Here is a 17,643-nt window from a genome sequence, read left to right as displayed (position 1 = left end):
TAGAAAATTATTGGAGATGTGAGACGGCTGGAATCTGGAGCAACAATCAATCTGCTAAAGAGCTCAGTGGCTCTAACAGCATCTCTGGATGGAAAGGAATTGTTGGAGTTTCGGGTGGGGAAAAAAAAAACACTGGATCAGTACTGACTTTGGCAACAACTTAAAAAAAAATGCATGAGATTTTGCAGATGCTGGAAATCCAGAGCAATACACACAAAATGCTGGAGGAACTCAGCAGGTCAGGCAGCATCTCTGGAGGGGAATAAATAGCCGATGATTAAGGCTGAGATCCTGCTCCCCTCCTTTCCAGTCCTGATGAAGGGTCTTGGCTTGAAACACCAACTGTTTATTCCCCTTCATAGCTGTTGCCTGACCTGCTGTGTTCCTCCAACATTTTGTGTGTTTCTCTAAAAATAACGTAGTTGCTTTGGCTTTTATTATCAGTTATTGAAGGAAACATAGTGATAACATTGCTCATTCTTTATACTCTTGCACTTTACAATTGAGGATAAGCAGTTCAAGAGCACAGTTTCTTTCAGATATAGTGATGAGCTAACATTCAATTTGCATGATGCTTTAGAGTGCTAACGATCAGGGTTCAATTCCCTCTGCTGCCCGTAAGGAGTTTGTACATTCTCCTTGTGACTGCATGGGTTTCCTCACACATTCCGAAAATGTATGGGTTAGGGATAGTGATTTGTGGACATGCTTTATTGGTGCTAGAAGCATGGTGACACTTCCAGACTGCCCTCAGCACATCGTCAGACTCTGGTCATTGATGCTTATACAGCATTTCACTATGTTTTGATGTACATGTGACAAATAAAGCTAATTTAATGCATCGGCATCGTCCACTGTTTTCCTGCTAAGTTTGTCCACTCTTCTGTTACCGCAGACACAAGAATCACACTGATCATTAGCACCAGACACTGCACAAGGAAACCGGGGTGTGGTTGCAGTAAAGATTATTTTCACACACCAACTCTGAGCAATGGGTCTTACACTTGTGTTTGAGTAAATGTTTTGAAGTGGAGTTGCCTTATTTCTGCAAGTAAGGGGAGCAAATGTGGGTTGGAATCGCTGTATACAGTCTGGTAAATTTGAGTTGCTGGTGCACCTCGTACTGCTATGTCTCTAGAGCTGGGTGGAGGTTGTGTTGGTGATGCCTAAATAATAGTGGTATCAGTTTGCCCTGAATATCTGCAAGTTAAAAGGAACCATAAGACACTGGAGCAAAATTGGGCCATTCTGTCCATTTTGTCTGCTCCGCCATTCCATTATGGCTGATTTATTATCCCCCTCAACCCCTTTCTCCTGCCTTCTCCCCATAACCTTTGATACCCTGACTAATCAAAAACCTGTCAACATCCACATTAAATATATCTGATGACTTGGCCTCCACAGCCATCCATGGCAATGAATTCCACAGATTCACCACCCTCTGGCTAAAGAAATACTTCCTCATCTCTGTTCTAAAGGAATGCCCCTCTATTTTGAGCCTGTACCCCCTGATTCTAGATTCACCTACCATAGGAAACATTCTCTCCATATGCACTCCAGATAGGCCTTTCAATATTCAATAGATTTCAATGATATTTTCTCCCTGCCCGCTGTTCTTCTAAGTTCAGAATAAAGCACGTGTGCATATTCGTTGAATGTCTCTGTGTGGTTACGGAATTTACTCATTGCTTAATTGACAATTTAATATAAAAAATTCAGTGCACAAAGAAAAAACTATTCAGGCTTGGGCAATTCTTTGTGTGTACTGATTTAGTGTTTTAGAGGCACTAAATATACGTTTTAAGTTTGGAAATAGTCATCATAAAATACAGTGGATTCCAGTAAATTGGGACACATCAGGACCAGTACATTTTGGTCCAATTAAGCAGCTGCCTCAATTTGTCAAAGTTTCATGGAAATAGTTAAAAACATGTATTAAAATCAAACTGCTCTATTACTGAGTAACAAATTGTCTATTTAAATGAAATGCAGAACAAATTTAGAACAATACCAATACTATAATAGTACTATAAAATTGTATTAGTTCCTAATAGTTATTGACAGAGGAATTCAATCAGAATACACTGCTGTGTTCTATAGATTGACTGTAAATGAACAAAATCAGAGCAGACTCCTTGTGCAGATAAAGCCCTGCCTTCATACAATGCTTTAGATTGCTTCCTTCAAATCTTCATTTTTCACTGTAGCATTCAAAATTATTGTCGATATCTTCAAACTCTTTGTAGTCCCTAACTTGCTGAAGTAGTGAAATCGTTTCATTTTCACTCCTGGCATTTTTGGTATTTCCAAGCCTGAATGTTTGAAACCACAGTGAGCAATACAGTTCTGAATTGTCTTACTGCTTATTTCTTACCAACTTCAGTGACAGGAATCACTGCTTTTTGTACACACAGCTGACACTATTTTAAAACTATTCACTCTAAGCACAGTGTAGTGTCTAACAGCCACACAAGTACACGCAATTGATGGAAGTTAGAAACTGTTTGGCAATAGTCCTTTGCCCAATTAAGCAACATAGTGTCCCAAATAAATGAAGGGAGTCCTGACTATTTTCTCAATTAGTTTTTATTGTTTAAGAGCCGTATCAAATAAGCAGCTGCCCTGATTAACTGGTGGCCCAATTAACCGGAATCCACTGTATTCCATTTCAGAGGTTTGTTTGTAGCTGAAACAGTGTCAGTAGAGGCCATAAAATGGTGCTTGCAAAGGTCTGCAGCAGAGCAAGCCTGCCACTGCCATTCCTGCTCATCTCATGTTCATCCATTACTTTTTGTTCAGAAGTGATGGTGAAGGTGCACGTGGTTGACCTGAAGACAGAAACGCTGGCTCCGCCCATCAGTGTTCGGGCCTATCTTAACCAAACAGTGGCCGAGTTCAAACAGATCATTTCCCAGGTAGGAGCTGTGGGTCATTAGATTCACGAGTTTGTCTGTGTGCTTGGAGTTGTGTTGCATCTGTGGATTGTACAGTGTGTCATCCTCTCAGTAGGTTGAGTATTTGGCTATGAGCAACACTAGCTCAGATACCAGGTTTACATTTGGGTTTATTATCACTTTCAGATGTCAGAAATGTGTTGTTTTGTGGCGGCAGTATAGTGCAAGACATAAACAATTACTATAAATTAATTCTGCTGAACATTGTCGGCATGCTATGTTGGTGCCAGAATATGTGGCGGCACTTGCAGCCCCAAGCACGTCCTGGGGTTGTATTGGTTGTTCATGTAAATGATGCCTTTCAATGTAATGTTTTGATGAAAATGTGATCAATCTGAAGAGTGCAAAAGAGGAATAGTGAGGTATTCATGGCTCATTCAGAAATCTGATGGCAGAGGGGAAGCAGCTGTTCTTAAAATGCCAAGTATGGGTCTTCAGGTTCCCATACTTCCTCTCCAGTGTTCATAATTAGAAGAGACCATGTTCCGAGTGGTGAGGGTCATAGAACACTGCAGTATAGAAACAGGCCCTTTGGATCATCTAGTCCAGTGGCAAACTATTAATCTGCCTAGTGCCATTGACCTGTACCCAGACCATAGCTCTCCATACCCCTCTCATCCATGTCCCTCTCCTTATTTTTCTTAAATGTTGTGATTGAACCCACATGCACCACTTCCACTGGCAGCTCATTCTACACTGTCACCACCCTCTGAATGAAGAACTTCCCCTTAAGCATTTCACCTTTCGCCCTTAACTTATGACCTCTAGTTCTAGTCTCACCCATGCTCAGTGGAAAAAGCCTGCCTGCATTATACTGATAATTTTGTACACCTCTATCAAATCTCCTCTCATTCTCCTACACTCCAGGGAATAAAGTCCTACTTAATCAGCCTTTCCCTATGAATCAGGAACTCAAGTCCAAAAGACTATAAGATATAGGAGCTGAATTAGGCTATTTGGTTCATCAAGTCTGCTCCACCATTTCATCATGACAGATCCATTTTCCTCACAGCTCCAATCTCCTATCTTTTCTCCATAACCCTTCATGTCCCGACTAATCAAGAATCTGTGAACCTCTGACTTAAATATACCCAGTAACTTGTCCTCCACAGCCTCCTGTGGCAATGAATTCCACAGATTCACAACTCTCTGGCTAAAGTACAGAAACAGGTCCTTCGGGTGAGGGTGTGCCCTTTGGTCCTAGACTCCCCTACCACAGGAAACATTCTCTCCACATCCACTATGTCGCGGCCTAATGAGATAAGTTTCATTGAGACCTCTTCCTTCATTCTTCTGAACTCCTGTGAGTGCAAGCCCAGAGCCATCAATTAGTCCTCATATGGTAACACTTTCATTCCTGGAATAATTTTTGTGAACCTCTTTTGAACCTTCTCCAATGTCAGCACATCCTTTCTCTGATAAGGGGCCCAAAACTGATCTCAGTACTCGAAGTGAGGCCTCACCATTGCTTAAAATGTCTCAACATTATGTCCTTGTTTTTATATTCTAGTCATCTTGAAATGAATGCTAACATCACATTTGCCTTCCTCCCCACCAACTTAACCTGCAAGTTAGCCTTTAGGGAATCATGTCCCTTTACACCTCAGATTTTAGAATTTTCTCCGTTTAGAAAATAGTCTGTGCCTTTATTCCTTCTACCAAAGTACATGACCATACACTTCCCGACACTACTATTCCATCTGCCACTTCTTTGCCCATTCTCCTAATCTGTCTAAGTCATTCTGTAGCCTCCCTTTTTCCTGGCAACATCCTTGTTAGGTCTGCCTCAGATTTGACTATGTGCTCAGTATGAACATTTAGTTTTTTTTAATCTAATCCATGTATCTGGAGCTGGATAGGACAGACACAGAGTATTTATTATCAGACAGTAATGAAGAAAGTGAATATTTTAAGGTAAAAGATGAGTTGCAGATATAAAATTCATACAGGTGACACAAGGAAAAAAATTACCTAGCAGGTAGGAAAAAAAATACCTAGTGAAGTGCATTACCTTGGGTGTTGATACAGTTCTACAGATGTTGGATTCTGGAGTAACACACAAAATGTTGCAGGAGGTCAGCAGGCCAGGCAGCATGTGTGGAGGGACATGCACAAAATGTTGGAGGAACTCAGCAGGCCAGGAACATCTATAGAAAAGAGTAAACAGTTGATATTTCAGGCCGAGACCCTTCATCAGGACTGGGAAGAAAGGAGAGAAGACAGAGAACAGTGGTGGGGGGAGGGAAAGAAGTACAAGGTGACAGGTGATACCGAGGGGGCGGGGGTGGTGAAGTAAAGATTTGGGAAGTTGGTGAAAGAGATGAAGGACTGGAGAAGGGGAATATGATAGAAGAGGACAGAAGACCATGGAAGAAAGGGAAGGAGGAGCAGCAACAAAGGCAGGTGATGGGCAGGGAAGGAGATAAGGTGGGGGGGGGGAACAGGAATGGGGAATGGTGAAGGAGAGTGTGGGAGGGGCAGTTACTGGAAGTTTGAGAAAGCAATGTTCATGCCATCAAGTTGGAGGCTACTCGGACGGAATATAAGGTGTTGCTCATCCAAGCTGAGTGTAACCTCATCCTGGCAGTAGAGGAGTCCTGGACTGACGCGTCAGTGTGGGTGGGTGGCCACCGGGAGATCTCATTTTTTGTGGAGGATGGAGCGCAGGTGCTTGCCGAAGTGGTCTGCCAATCTACATAGCGTCTCACTGATATACAGCAAGCCACACTGGGAGCACCAGTGCAGTAGATGACCCCAGCAGACTTGCAGGTGAAGTGTCACTTCACCTGAATGGACGGTTTGGGGCCCTGAATGGTCATGAGTGAGAAGGTGTAGGGATAGTTGTGGCACTTGTTCCACTTGCAAGGATAAGTGCCAGGAGGAAGATCAATGGGGAGGAACAAGTGGAGAAGGGAGTCATGAAGGGTGCAATCCCTGCAGAAAGTGAGGGGAGGGAGAAGATGTGTTTGGTGTTGGGATCGTGTTGGTGATGGTGGAAATTATGAAGAATTATGTGCTGAACGCAGAGGCTGTTGGGGTGGTAGGTGGGGACAAGAGGAACCATATCCCTGGCGTGGCAGCAGGAGGATGGGATGAGGGCAGATGTACACAAAATGGAAGAGGTGCATGGGAGGACAGCATTGGTGGTGGAGGAAGGAAAGCCCCTTTCTTTGAAGAAGGAGAACATTTCAGTGGTTCTGGATTGAAGAGCCTTATCCTGAGAGCAGATGCAGTGGAGACGGAGGAACTTAGAGAAAGGGATGGCAGTTTTACAAGTGACAGGGTGGGAAGAGGTACAGTACAGATAGCTGTGAGAGTCAGCAGGTTTATAAAAGATATCAATAGATAGACTGTCTCCAGAGAAAGAGGCAGAGATATTGAGAGAGGTGTTGGAAATGGACCAAGTAAATTTGAGGGCAGGTGGAAGTTGTAGGCAAAGTTAATTAAGTTGATGAGCTGAAGATGGGTGTAGGAAGCAGCACCAATGATGGAGCTGGCTGAGCTTAAAACTTTCTGCAGCTTTTTCTGATTCTGTGCTGTGACCCCTTCATGCCAGATAATGATGCTGAAAGGCAGGATTTTGCAAGGCAACAGGGAGAGGATGTACAGTACATATATATACATATACATGCACAGTACATATATACAGCTAGGATACCTGAAACTTTTGCACAGCACTGTTCTTGTCAACATGGAACACAGTGACTTTGTAAATCTGACGAGAGCAAAAGATGTTGAGAATGGGGGTGGATCGCCACAAGAGGGCTGTGGGACAGGTGGCAGAGGATTGCCAGGGCAGGGGTGTGGCATGGGCGCAAACACCCAGTTCTGAAACACCAGGCAGGGTCGGTTGATTCCAAACAATTGGTTTATTGATCATTACGGAATCTCTCTCCAGTGTTCCTGCTTCCTCCCCTTTTGCACTGTACTGCAGCTGGATAGTTCTTGCATTGAACCAATAAGAAATCGACTGATGAGAAGAGAATTTAGTGGGAAAATTAATGTTTATTGTTTTGTGTGAAGAATAGAAAGAATTATAAACGATGAGAAACTCTTTTGCGTACAGAATCATCTTGGGAACTGGTTGATAAAATATAAAAAGTAAACATGCAGGTAAAGCAATCAATTAGGATGACAAATTGTACGTCAAAATTTCTTGTAAAGAGATTGGACTGATTTTTAAAATCGATTGTACTTCAGAACAACCCAGTATGAGATGTCAACAGCTTGGATTATCTGAACTGAAAGAGCAATAGGCATGGGCTCAGAGCAGTGTAGATCCATTTGATTGATTTCTACCATGCAAAAGCTGTTGAGAAAGCAATCTCTTGTCCCTTGTGTGACCTGTGATCATAAATGGTGGAGATATGCGAGACTGCAAATGCTGGAAATCAGCAGCAACGCTCAGCAGCTGAAGGAAAGGAACTGTAAGCATTAGACCATAAAATGTAGGAACAGAATTAGGCCATTCAGCCCATTGAATCTGCTCTGCCATTTCATCATGTCTGATTTTATTATCTCTTTCACCCCATTCTCCTGCCTTCTTCCCATAACCTTTGCCACCCTGACTAATCAAAACCCTATCAACTTCTGCCTTAAATATACTCAATGACTTGGCCTCCACAGCCATTTGTGGCAATGAATTCCACAGGTTTACGACACTCTGGCTAAAGAAATTCCTCCATCTCTGTTCTAAATGGTTGCCCCTCTATTCTGAGGCTGTGCCCTCTGGTTGGAGACATTCCCAGTTTAGGAAACATTCTCACCATATCCAATCTGTCTAGGCCTTTCAATATTCAATAGGTTTCAATGATATTCGCCCCCCCCCCCCCACCCCCAGTCTTCTAAATTCCAGGCCAGAGCCTTTGATCAGTGCTCATATGATATTCCTTTTGTTCCCAGAATCATTCTCCTGAACCTCCTTTGAACCCTCTTCAACGACAGCACATCCTTTCTTAGATAAGAGCCCAAAACTGCTCACAATATTCCAAGTACGGTCTGACCAATGTCTTATAAAGCCTCAGCATTACGTCCTTTTATGATTTAGTTCTCAGGTTGAGTCCCTTCATTGGTCTTGATAAAGCAAATTAAGACACAAATCTATAATCTTTGCTCCATCTGTAAACACAGATATGCTTTGTTTTAAACACAGGCATGCTTTTATTCTCTGTACTTCCTACAGGTATTCAGCACCACATAGACTTTATGAAGTTTCTTTAAGTTGATTGCAATGGTGATACAGATTTGAGGCCAGAGATGGAGTATTGTGTACAGTTTTGGTTGATTGCCACACTGGTGCAGTCAAAAGTCTTCAGGATGTATCTTGGTAGGAGGTAAGAGTAGGTAGACTGTGTTTGTTTATATTGTGGGCATGATCAAGGTGCAGGCTGTTTCCTGGTTATGGACACCTCTGCTTAAACAATGGGTGGTTCAAGTTCAAAGTAAAATTATCAAAGTAGGTATTTAGTATGTCACCTTGAATTTCATTTTGTTGTGAGCATTCACAGTGGAACAGGGAAATGCAATAGAATCAATGACAGACTGACAACCAATGTGCAGAAGAAGCCAAACTTTCCAAATACATGAGGAAATAATACTGAGAACATGAATCGCAAAGAATCATTGAAAGTCAGTTCTTAGGTTGTGGAATCCGTTCAGAATTGTGAGTAAATATATCCACTCTGGTTCAAGTGCCTGATGGTTGAGTGGTAAAAAACTGTTTCTGAATCTTGTGATTTGAGACCTAAGGCTCCAGTACACCTCCCCAGAGATAACAATGAGAAGAGAGCATTGCCTGGATGATAGGGGTCCCTGATGGTTCTTGTTGGCAGCACTCCTTGTAAATATGCTCAGTGGTGAGAAGGGCTGTACGTGTGATGGATTGGGCTGTATCCACCACTTCCTGTCTGCTTTTCTGTTCCTGAGCATGATGCAGCCAGTCAGGATGTTTTTCACTGTGCATCTGCAGCAGCTTGAAGTTCAGAACTAGGACCGTTAAATTGAAAAGCTCGATCTATGTACATATGTTTGTTCCTATGAACAGCAGAGCAGGTTCTCACTGTCGCTCACTCTTTTTTTACTTTTAAAGATTCTGTCTTATAGATGCCATTCATATGAAGTGCAATTTGTCATTTTCTAACTTCAGAGATGTTGCACTAGCTGAATTCCTGGAAGGAAGGGGATACCAAGTGCGGAAATGTTGTGCAGGCTTGGTCTAATCTCTGATTACAGAAGAATGAAAGGTGGTTTTATTGAAACATATTCTGAGGGGGCTTGCTGCTGACAATGCTTCCTCTGATGGAGGGGGTGAGGTTTCACAATAATCTAGGTGAATCAATAAATCTGAAGAGGCTTAACCATTGAATAAATTAAAAACTGAGTTGGGCAGGGTGTTTTGGCCCATTTGAAGGTGGCACTGTAGCATAGCAGTTAGCATAATGCGTTACAGCACCAACAACGGGGGTTCAATTCTGCTGCTGTCTGTAAGGAGTTTGTACTTTCTCCCTGTGACCGCATTAGGGTTTCTTCTGGCGTTCTGATTTCCTCCCATGTTCCAAAGACAGATGAGTATCAAATCTCCACTCATTCCTTTACGTTCTAGGGAATAAAGACCTAACCTATTCAACATATCCTTCTAACTCAGCTCAAGTCCCAGCAACATCTTTGTTAATTTTCCCTGCACTCTTTGAATCTTATTTACATGTGGATAAACAACTAAAACTGCATATAATACTCCAAATTAGGCCTCACCATCCTCTGACACAGTTTCAACAGAACATCCCAACTCCTTACTCAATACATTGAATTATGAACTATAGTAATCTTGTACTACATGCTCTGTCCACACAGTGGAGCTCTAGGCTTTCTGATAGGTGTGAAGTCAACCAACTGCATTACAATCGAGGGAATCTGCAGATGCAGGAAATCCAAGCAACACGCACAAAATGCTGGAGAAACTCAGCAGGCCAGACAGCATCTTTGGAAAAAAGTACGGTTAGAGTTTCGGCCTGAAACCCTGGAGAAAACCTGAAGAGAAGAAGCTGGGGAGTAGATGTAAAAGGTGGGGGAGGGGAGAGAAAAACACCAGGTGATAGGTGAAAACTAGAGCGGGGGGGGTGAAGTAAAGAGCTGAGAAGTTCATTAGTGAAAGAGACAGAAGGCCATGGAAGAAAGAAAAAGGAGGGAGGAGCACCAGAGGGAGGTGATGGGCAGGCAGGGAGATAGGTGAGAGAGGGAAAAGAGGATGGGAAGTGTCAAGCGTGGGGTGGTGGGGGGCACTTCCACAAGTTTGAGGAATCAATGTTCATGCTATCAGGTTGGAGGCTGCCCAGGCGGAATATAAGGTGTTGTTCCTCCAACCTAAGTGTGACCTCATCACGACAGTGGAGGAGGCCATGGATGGACATATCGCCACCAGGATATCTGGTTTGTTCTGGTGGATGGAGCTTAGATGCTCGGCGAAGCAGTCTCCCAATCTATGTCAGGTCTTACCGATATACAGGAGACCACACCGGGAGCACTGAAACCAGTAAATGACCTCAACAGACTCGTGGATGAAGTGTCACCTCACCTGGAGGGACTGTTTAGGGCCCTGAATGGTAGTGAGGGAGGAGATGTATGGGCAGGTGTAGCACTTGTTCCACTTGCAAGGATAAGTGCCAGGAGGGAGATCAGTGGGGAGGGATGAATGGACAAGGGAGTGATCCCAACAGATAGCAGAAAGTAGGAGGGAGGGAAAGATGTGTTTGGTGGTGGGATCCCGTTGGAGGTGGCGGATACGGAGGCTGGTGGGATGGTAGGTGAGGATAAGAGGAACCCTATCCCTGGTAGTGTGGTGGGAGGATGGGGTAAGAGCGGATGTGTGCGAAATGGAAGAGATGCGGTTGAGGGCAGCGTTGATAGTGGAGGAAGGGAAGTCCCTTTCTTTGGAAAAGGAAGACACCTCGTCGTTCTAGGTAGAAAAGCCTTATCCTGAAAGCAGATGCGATAAAGACAGAGGAATTGAGGAAAGAGAATGGCGTTTTTACAAGTAGCAGGTGAGACGAGGTGCCCATCTCCTTCTCTTGACCTAGACTCCCTCTCAATGAGAAACATCCTTTCTACTGTCTAGGCCTTTCAACATTCGAAAGACTTCAATGAGATACCCCTTCATCGTTCTAAATTCCAGTGAGTACAGGCCCACAGCCATCAAATATTCCTCATAAGATAACCCTTTCATTCCTGGAATTATCCTTGTGAACCTCCTCTGAACCCTGCCAGCACATCTTTTTTAGATAAGGAGGCCAAAACTGTTCACAATTCTCAAGGTGAGACCTCATCAGTGCTGTATAAAACCTTAGCATTGTATCTCTGCTCTTGTATTCTAGACCTCTTGAAATGAATGCCAACATTGCAGTTGCCTCCCCCTCCATTGACTCAACCTAAAAGTTAACCTTTAGGGTGTTCTGCACAATGACTTCCAAGTTTCTCTGCATCTCAGATTTTTGAGTTTTCTCCCTGTTTAGAAGACCTTCTGCACATTTATTTTTTCTATCAAAGTGCATGACCATACATTTTCCAACATTGTATTTCATTTGCCACTTTCTTGCCCATTCACCTAATCTGTCCAAGTCCTTCTGCAGCCTTCCTGTTTCCTCAACACTACCTACCCTTCCACCAATCTTTGTATCATCTGCAAACTTGTCAACAAAGCCATCTATTCGATCATCTAAATCATTGATAATACAGCATAAAAAAGAAGTGATCCCAACACCAACCCCTGTGGAACACCACTACTCACTGGCAGCCAACCAGACAGGTATCCTTTTACTCCCACTTGTGCCTTCTTCCAGTCAGCCAATGCTCTAACCATGTCAGTAACTATCCTGTAATATGATGGGCTCTAATCTTGGTAAGCAGTCTTGTGTGGCACCTTGTCAAAGGTCTTCTGAAAATCCAAATATAAAACATCCACTGCATCCCCTTTATCTATCCTACCTGTAATCTCAAAGAATTCCAGCAGGTTAGTCAGGCAAGATTTTCCCTTAAGAAAACAATGCTGACTTTCTCCTATTTTGTCCCATGTCACCAAGTATTCCATAAGCTCATCTTTAACAATTGACTCCCAGTATCTTCCCAACCACTGAGGTCAGGCTAACTGGTCTATAATTTCCTTTCTGCTGCCTCCATCCTTTCTTTAAGAGTGGAGTGACATTTGGGATTTGGAGATTCCTCTTGTCTTCACCTACCACCCCACCAGCCTCTGTGTCCAGCACATAATTCTCCGAAACTTACATCTCCAACTGGATCCCACCACAAAACATATCTTTCCCTCCACCCCCAGTTTCTGCTTTCCGCAGGGATCACTCCTTCGTCCATTCGTCTCTCCCCTCTAATCTCCCTCCTGGCACTTATCCTTGCAAGTGGAGCAAGTGCTTCACCTGTCCCTACACCACCTCCCTCACTACCATTCAGGGCCCCAAACAGTCCTTCCAGGTGAGGCAACACTTCACCTGTTGGGTCTCTGTTCGGTGCTCTTGTATATTGGTGAGATTGGTTCACCGAGCATCTACGCTCTGTCTTCTGGAACAAGCAGGATCTCCCAGTGACCACCCATTTTAAGTCCACTTCCTATTCCCATTCCATGGCCTCCTCCACTGTAGTGGTAAGGCTACACTTAGGTTGGAGGAACAACACCTTATATTGCATTTGGGTAGCCTCCAATCTGATCAACATCCAGTGGTGCTTCCTACCCCACCCTTCACCATTTCCCATCCCTTTGCCCCTCTCTCTTGTTATCTCATTGTCTCCCTCTGGTGCTCCTCGCTCCCTCCCTCCTTCCATGGCCTTCTGTCTCTTTCGCCAATCAACTTCCTAGCTCTTTGCTTCATCTCTCCCCCTCCAAGTTTCACCCATCGTCTTGTGTTTCTCTCTCCCATTCTCCCACCTTTTGAATCAACTCCTCAGCTTTTTTTCTCCAGTCCTGCCAAAGGGCTTCGACCTGCGACATCGATTGTACTTTTTTACATCGATGCTGCCTGGCCTGCTGAGCTCCTCCAGCATTTTGTGTGTGTTGCTCGGATTTCCAGCATCTGCAGATTTTCTCTTGTTTGTGATTTGAATACTATCTGAGTGTCCCGTTCATGTCTACAGAATCTCCTGTCTGTTCCTCTGACTATTGAGTCCCCTCTCACTACTGTTCCCTTCTTCTCCCTCTTTCCCTTCCGCACTACAGACCTATGCTCAGTGCCAATAACGCAGTCTCTGTGACATTCCCCTGGGTGGTCAACCTCCACAATAGTATCCAAAGTGATATACTGATTATTGAGAGGGATGGCCATGGAGAGCTTTGCTCTAACTGCCTATTCACCTTCCCATATCTTCTGACAGTCACCCAGCTACCTGCTCACTGCAACTTAGGGGCGACTTTTTCCCTGCAACTCTTGATTCATGATCTCCTCACTCTCCCATACAAGCTGAAGGTCATCCTGCTGCTGCTCCAGACCCCTAACATGGTCCTCAAGGAGCTGCAGCTGGATGCACCACACAGATGTAGTTCCCTGGAAGAGTCTGCGTCTTCCAGGACTCTTAACATCTGTCAAGAAGAACACACAACAGCCATTTAAAGTGAACTAAATACCCTGACCCAGTAAGAAAAAAGGGAAACTTTATAGAAACTTAGCTGGACAACTTACCCAGAGCCATTATCTCTTCCAAGCCGAAGCCATCTTTGAGCTAAAGCCTGACACTCCCACTCTCACCACTGGCCCACTCCCAACAATGGCCGCTCCACTTGTCTCTTCTGTACTTTTATTTACTCCTCTCTGCGCTTGCTCCCGCTGACCGATGAGAAACTTCCTCGCTGTGTGCTGCTTCCACCGCTGTTTGGGCTGGTGGAATGATACCAAGCACCCGCAAAGCACTCCCAATAATGGCCACTCTGCTTGTCCCTTCTGTACTTGTATTACTCCTCACTGCTCCCGCTGACCTGTGAGAAACTCATCGCTGCTCCCGCCGACTTGTGCGAAACTCCTCGCTGCTCCCGCCGACCTGTGCGAAACTCCCCGCTGCTCCCGCCGACCTGTGCGAAACTCCTCGCTGCTCCCGCCGACCTGTGCGAAACTCCTCGCTGCTCCGGCCGACCTGTGCGAAACTCCTCGCTGCTCCCGCCGACCTGTGCGAAACTCCCCGCTGCTCCCGCCGACCTGTGCGAAACTCCCCGCTGCTCCCGCCGACCTGTGAGAAACTCCCCGCTGCTCCCGCCGACCTGTGCGAAACTCCCCGCTGCTCCCGCCGACCTGTGCGAAACTCCCCGCTGCTCCCGCCGACCTGTGCGAAACTCCCCGCTGCTCCCGCCGACCTGTGCGAAACTCGTCAGTGCATTGCTCTCACTGCTGATTTGGCTGCTGGAGTGAAAGATCAACTGGAGTCCAGAAGACACCGAACTGCAAATGCAAATTTATAACTTGTATTATTTTTTTATGTCTCACATCTGCCCCAAAAGTAATTTTATGACATTTATTTGGCGGCCACTTTGTAATGTATATCATGTGGTCTGCTGCTGCAGCCCATCCACTTCAAGGTTTGATGTGTTTTGCTCCTCTGCACTGCACTGTTGTAACCTGTGGTTATCTGAGTGACTGTCATTTTCCTGTCAGCTTGAACCAGTCTGGCCATTCTCCTCTGACCTCTCTCATTAACAAGGCGTTTTCACCCACAGAACTGCTGCTCACAGGATGTTTTTTGGGTTTTTTTGCGTCTGTCTCAGTAAGCTCGAGGGACTGGTGTATATGAAAATCCCAGGAGATCGGCAGTTTCTGAGATAATCCAACTACCCCGTCTGGCACCACTCGATGCTCAAAGTCACTTGGGTCACATTTGACATTTGGTCTGAACAACAGCTGAATCTCTTGACCATGTCCACGTGCCATGATGCATTGAGTTGATGCCACGTGATTGCCCGATTAGATATTTGCATTGGCAAGCAGCTGTCCGGGTGTACCTAATCAAGTGGCCGCCAAGTGCATCATTGATAATAAAATTGATTCTGATTCTGGTAAATTTAGGTTTTGCTTGAGTGAAACATCACAGCTGCCGCTGAATGGATCTGGTGTAGTTGGGTTGTTGGAGAGGAGTGGGTGAGCTCTAGGTTATCCAAGTGTGATATTAGGTGTGGAATAAAGGAGGCCAGCGGGGACAGAATTGGGAATAGTAGGATCATTTGATAACAAATGCTCAAATGAAAGGTCATAGCAGCATGTGAGCCTTGTGATGTTAGCACAGCCGAAATGAACAAACTTGGCAATGAATCGTTTCTTAAAATTAAATAAGAGAGCAAATAAAATGCAAGAAACAACATGATGGAGGAACTGCAGCATCTGTTGGGGGAAAATGAATTATCAGTGTTTTTGTGGTGAAACCCTGCAGTCTGACCCTCCCTCAGAAAGGTGGCATCTGCTGTTAAGGGCCCCCATCACCCAGGACATGCCCTCTTCTCATTGCTGTCATCGAGGAGGAGGTACAGGAGCCTGAAGACACACACTCAATGATTCAGGAACAGCTTCTTCCCCTCCACCATCAGCTTTCTGAATGGATATTGAATCCAGGAACACTACCTCATCTTTTCTTGTATTTAATTTACATTAATATATATTTATTGTAATTTATAGTTTATCATTATGTATTGCAATGTACTTTTGCCACAAAACAACAAATTTCACGACATAAGCACAAGAAATTCTGCAGATGATTGAAATCCAAAACATTGTACACAAAATGCTGGAGGACTCAGCAGGTCAGGCAGCATCTATGGAGATGAATAAGCAGTCGATGTTTCAGGCTGAGACCTATCTTCAACACTGGAAAGGAAGGGGGGAAGATGCCAAAATAAAAAAAAGTGGAGGAAAGAGGATAACCAGAAGGTGATCGGTGAAGCCAGGTGGGTAGGAAAAGTAACGGGCTGGAAGGGAAGGAATCTGATGGGAGAGTAGAGTGGATCATTGGATAAAGAGGGGAAGGGGAACCAGGAGAAGGTGATTAGCAGGTGAGGAAAGATAGGGGGCTAGAGCTGAGGATAGAAGAGAGAAATAGCAGGGTATTTTTTTTACCGGAAGGAGATATTGATATTCACGCCATTTTACGACATATGCCAGTGATACTAGATCTGATTCTGAACCTGGTCTTTGTACACCCCACATCCTATCAGGAAGCTGTTTAAGCCCTCTGCTTTCTTTGACATACAGTTGCAAGAAAAAAGTTTGTGAACCCTTTGGAATTACGGGTTTCACCCGCTATCCAAAAGTAGAGCATTCCTATGAAACTGTTCATAAGCCGAAATGACATAAAGCAAAGAAGCAATTACCATTAATTTATATGGGAAAAATTTCTGAGCATTCCCAGACCCAAAAAATAACCTACCAAATAGCACATAAAACCTAAAATAACACAACATGTAGTAAAAGCAAAAATGATATGATAAATACACAGCCTATATAAAGTAGAAATAATGTATGTACAGCGTAGTTTCACTTATCAGAATCCGAAAGATTTAGCCAAAACCGATTGTAGAAAAAAATCGGCACGTACACGCATGCACAAAGCTTCACAGTCATGGTAGTCTTTCTCGGGGTAAACACAAGTTTAAAGTGGGCACCTTTTTTCGTAAAAGCAAAAATCCTCTTCGGATTTCTTTCACTTAGAGGAAACAGGTACTAATGTAGGTTTTTCGTAAAAGCAAAGTGGCTTAAAGTGAACTTTCGTAAAGCGGGGACACCTGTACCTGTTTTTTTTTGCATTATTTACTTATAAAATGTCTGATCTTCATCTAAGTCATAATAATAGACAAACACAATCTGCCTAAATTAATGACACACAAATAATTGTACATTTCCTGTCTTTATTGACCATGTTGCTTAATCATTCACAGTCCAGGCTGGAAAAAGGATGTGGACCCTTGTATTTAATAACTGGTAGAATCTCCCTTAGCAGCAATATCCTCCACCAAACATTTCCTCTAGCTGCTGATCAGACTTGCACAATGGCAAGGAAGAATTTTAGACCATTCCTTTCCAAAACTGTTTCAGTTCATCAGTATTTTCACTCTTCACTGAGGAAGACATCAGCAGTATACCGGCCACTCGAGGATGGCAGGGAAGAGAAGTGTGTGCAGTCACAATTACGACAGAGAAAGTACTCAGCAAGCTGAATAGGCTAAAGGTAGATAAATCTCCTGGACCAGATGGAATGCACCCGCGTGTTCTGAAGGAAGTAGCTGTGGAAATTGCGGAGGCATTAGCGATGATCTTTCAAAAGTCGATAGATTCTGGCATGGTTCCGGAGGACCGGAAGATTGCAAATATCACTGCACTATTTAAGAAGGGGGCAAGGAAGCAAAAAGGAAATTATAGACTTGTTAGCTTGACATCCGTGGTTGGGAAGTTGTTGGAGTCGATTGTCAAGGATGAGGTTACAGAGTACCTGGAGGCATATGACAAGATAGGCAGAACTCAGCATGGTTTCCTTAAAGGAAAATCCTGTCTGACAAACCTATTACAATTTTTTGAGGAAATTACAAGTAGGCTAGACAAGGGAGATGCTGTGGATGTTGTATATTTGGATTTTCAGAAGGCCTTTGACAAGGTGCCACACAGGCTACTTAACAAGATAAGAGCCCATGGAATTACAGGAAAGTTACATACGTGGATAGAGCGTT

General features: G+C 44.1%; 1 protein-coding gene across 5 annotated transcripts in view; it reads left to right on the top strand.

Moving 5' to 3' along the window:
• usp47 (ubiquitin specific peptidase 47) overlaps nucleotides 1-17,643 on the top strand; it is a 229,929-nt gene that overhangs the window by 147,079 nt on the left and 65,207 nt on the right. For all 5 annotated transcript variants that reach the window (XM_072272897.1, XM_072272899.1, XM_072272896.1 and 2 more), the window contains one exon: nucleotides 2,800-2,915. In XM_072272897.1, coding sequence (XP_072128998.1) covers nucleotides 2,800-2,915 — 116 coding nt within the window. The remainder of the gene's footprint in view (nucleotides 1-2,799; nucleotides 2,916-17,643) is intronic.

This window comes from Mobula birostris, chromosome 11 (genome assembly GCF_030028105.1).
Source record: "Mobula birostris isolate sMobBir1 chromosome 11, sMobBir1.hap1, whole genome shotgun sequence".
In the NCBI taxonomy this organism is placed as follows: domain Eukaryota; kingdom Metazoa; phylum Chordata; class Chondrichthyes; order Myliobatiformes; family Myliobatidae; genus Mobula; species Mobula birostris.
The sequence above is the reverse complement of the archived record's forward strand: the minus strand, read 5'-3'. Positions and strand labels throughout refer to the sequence as shown.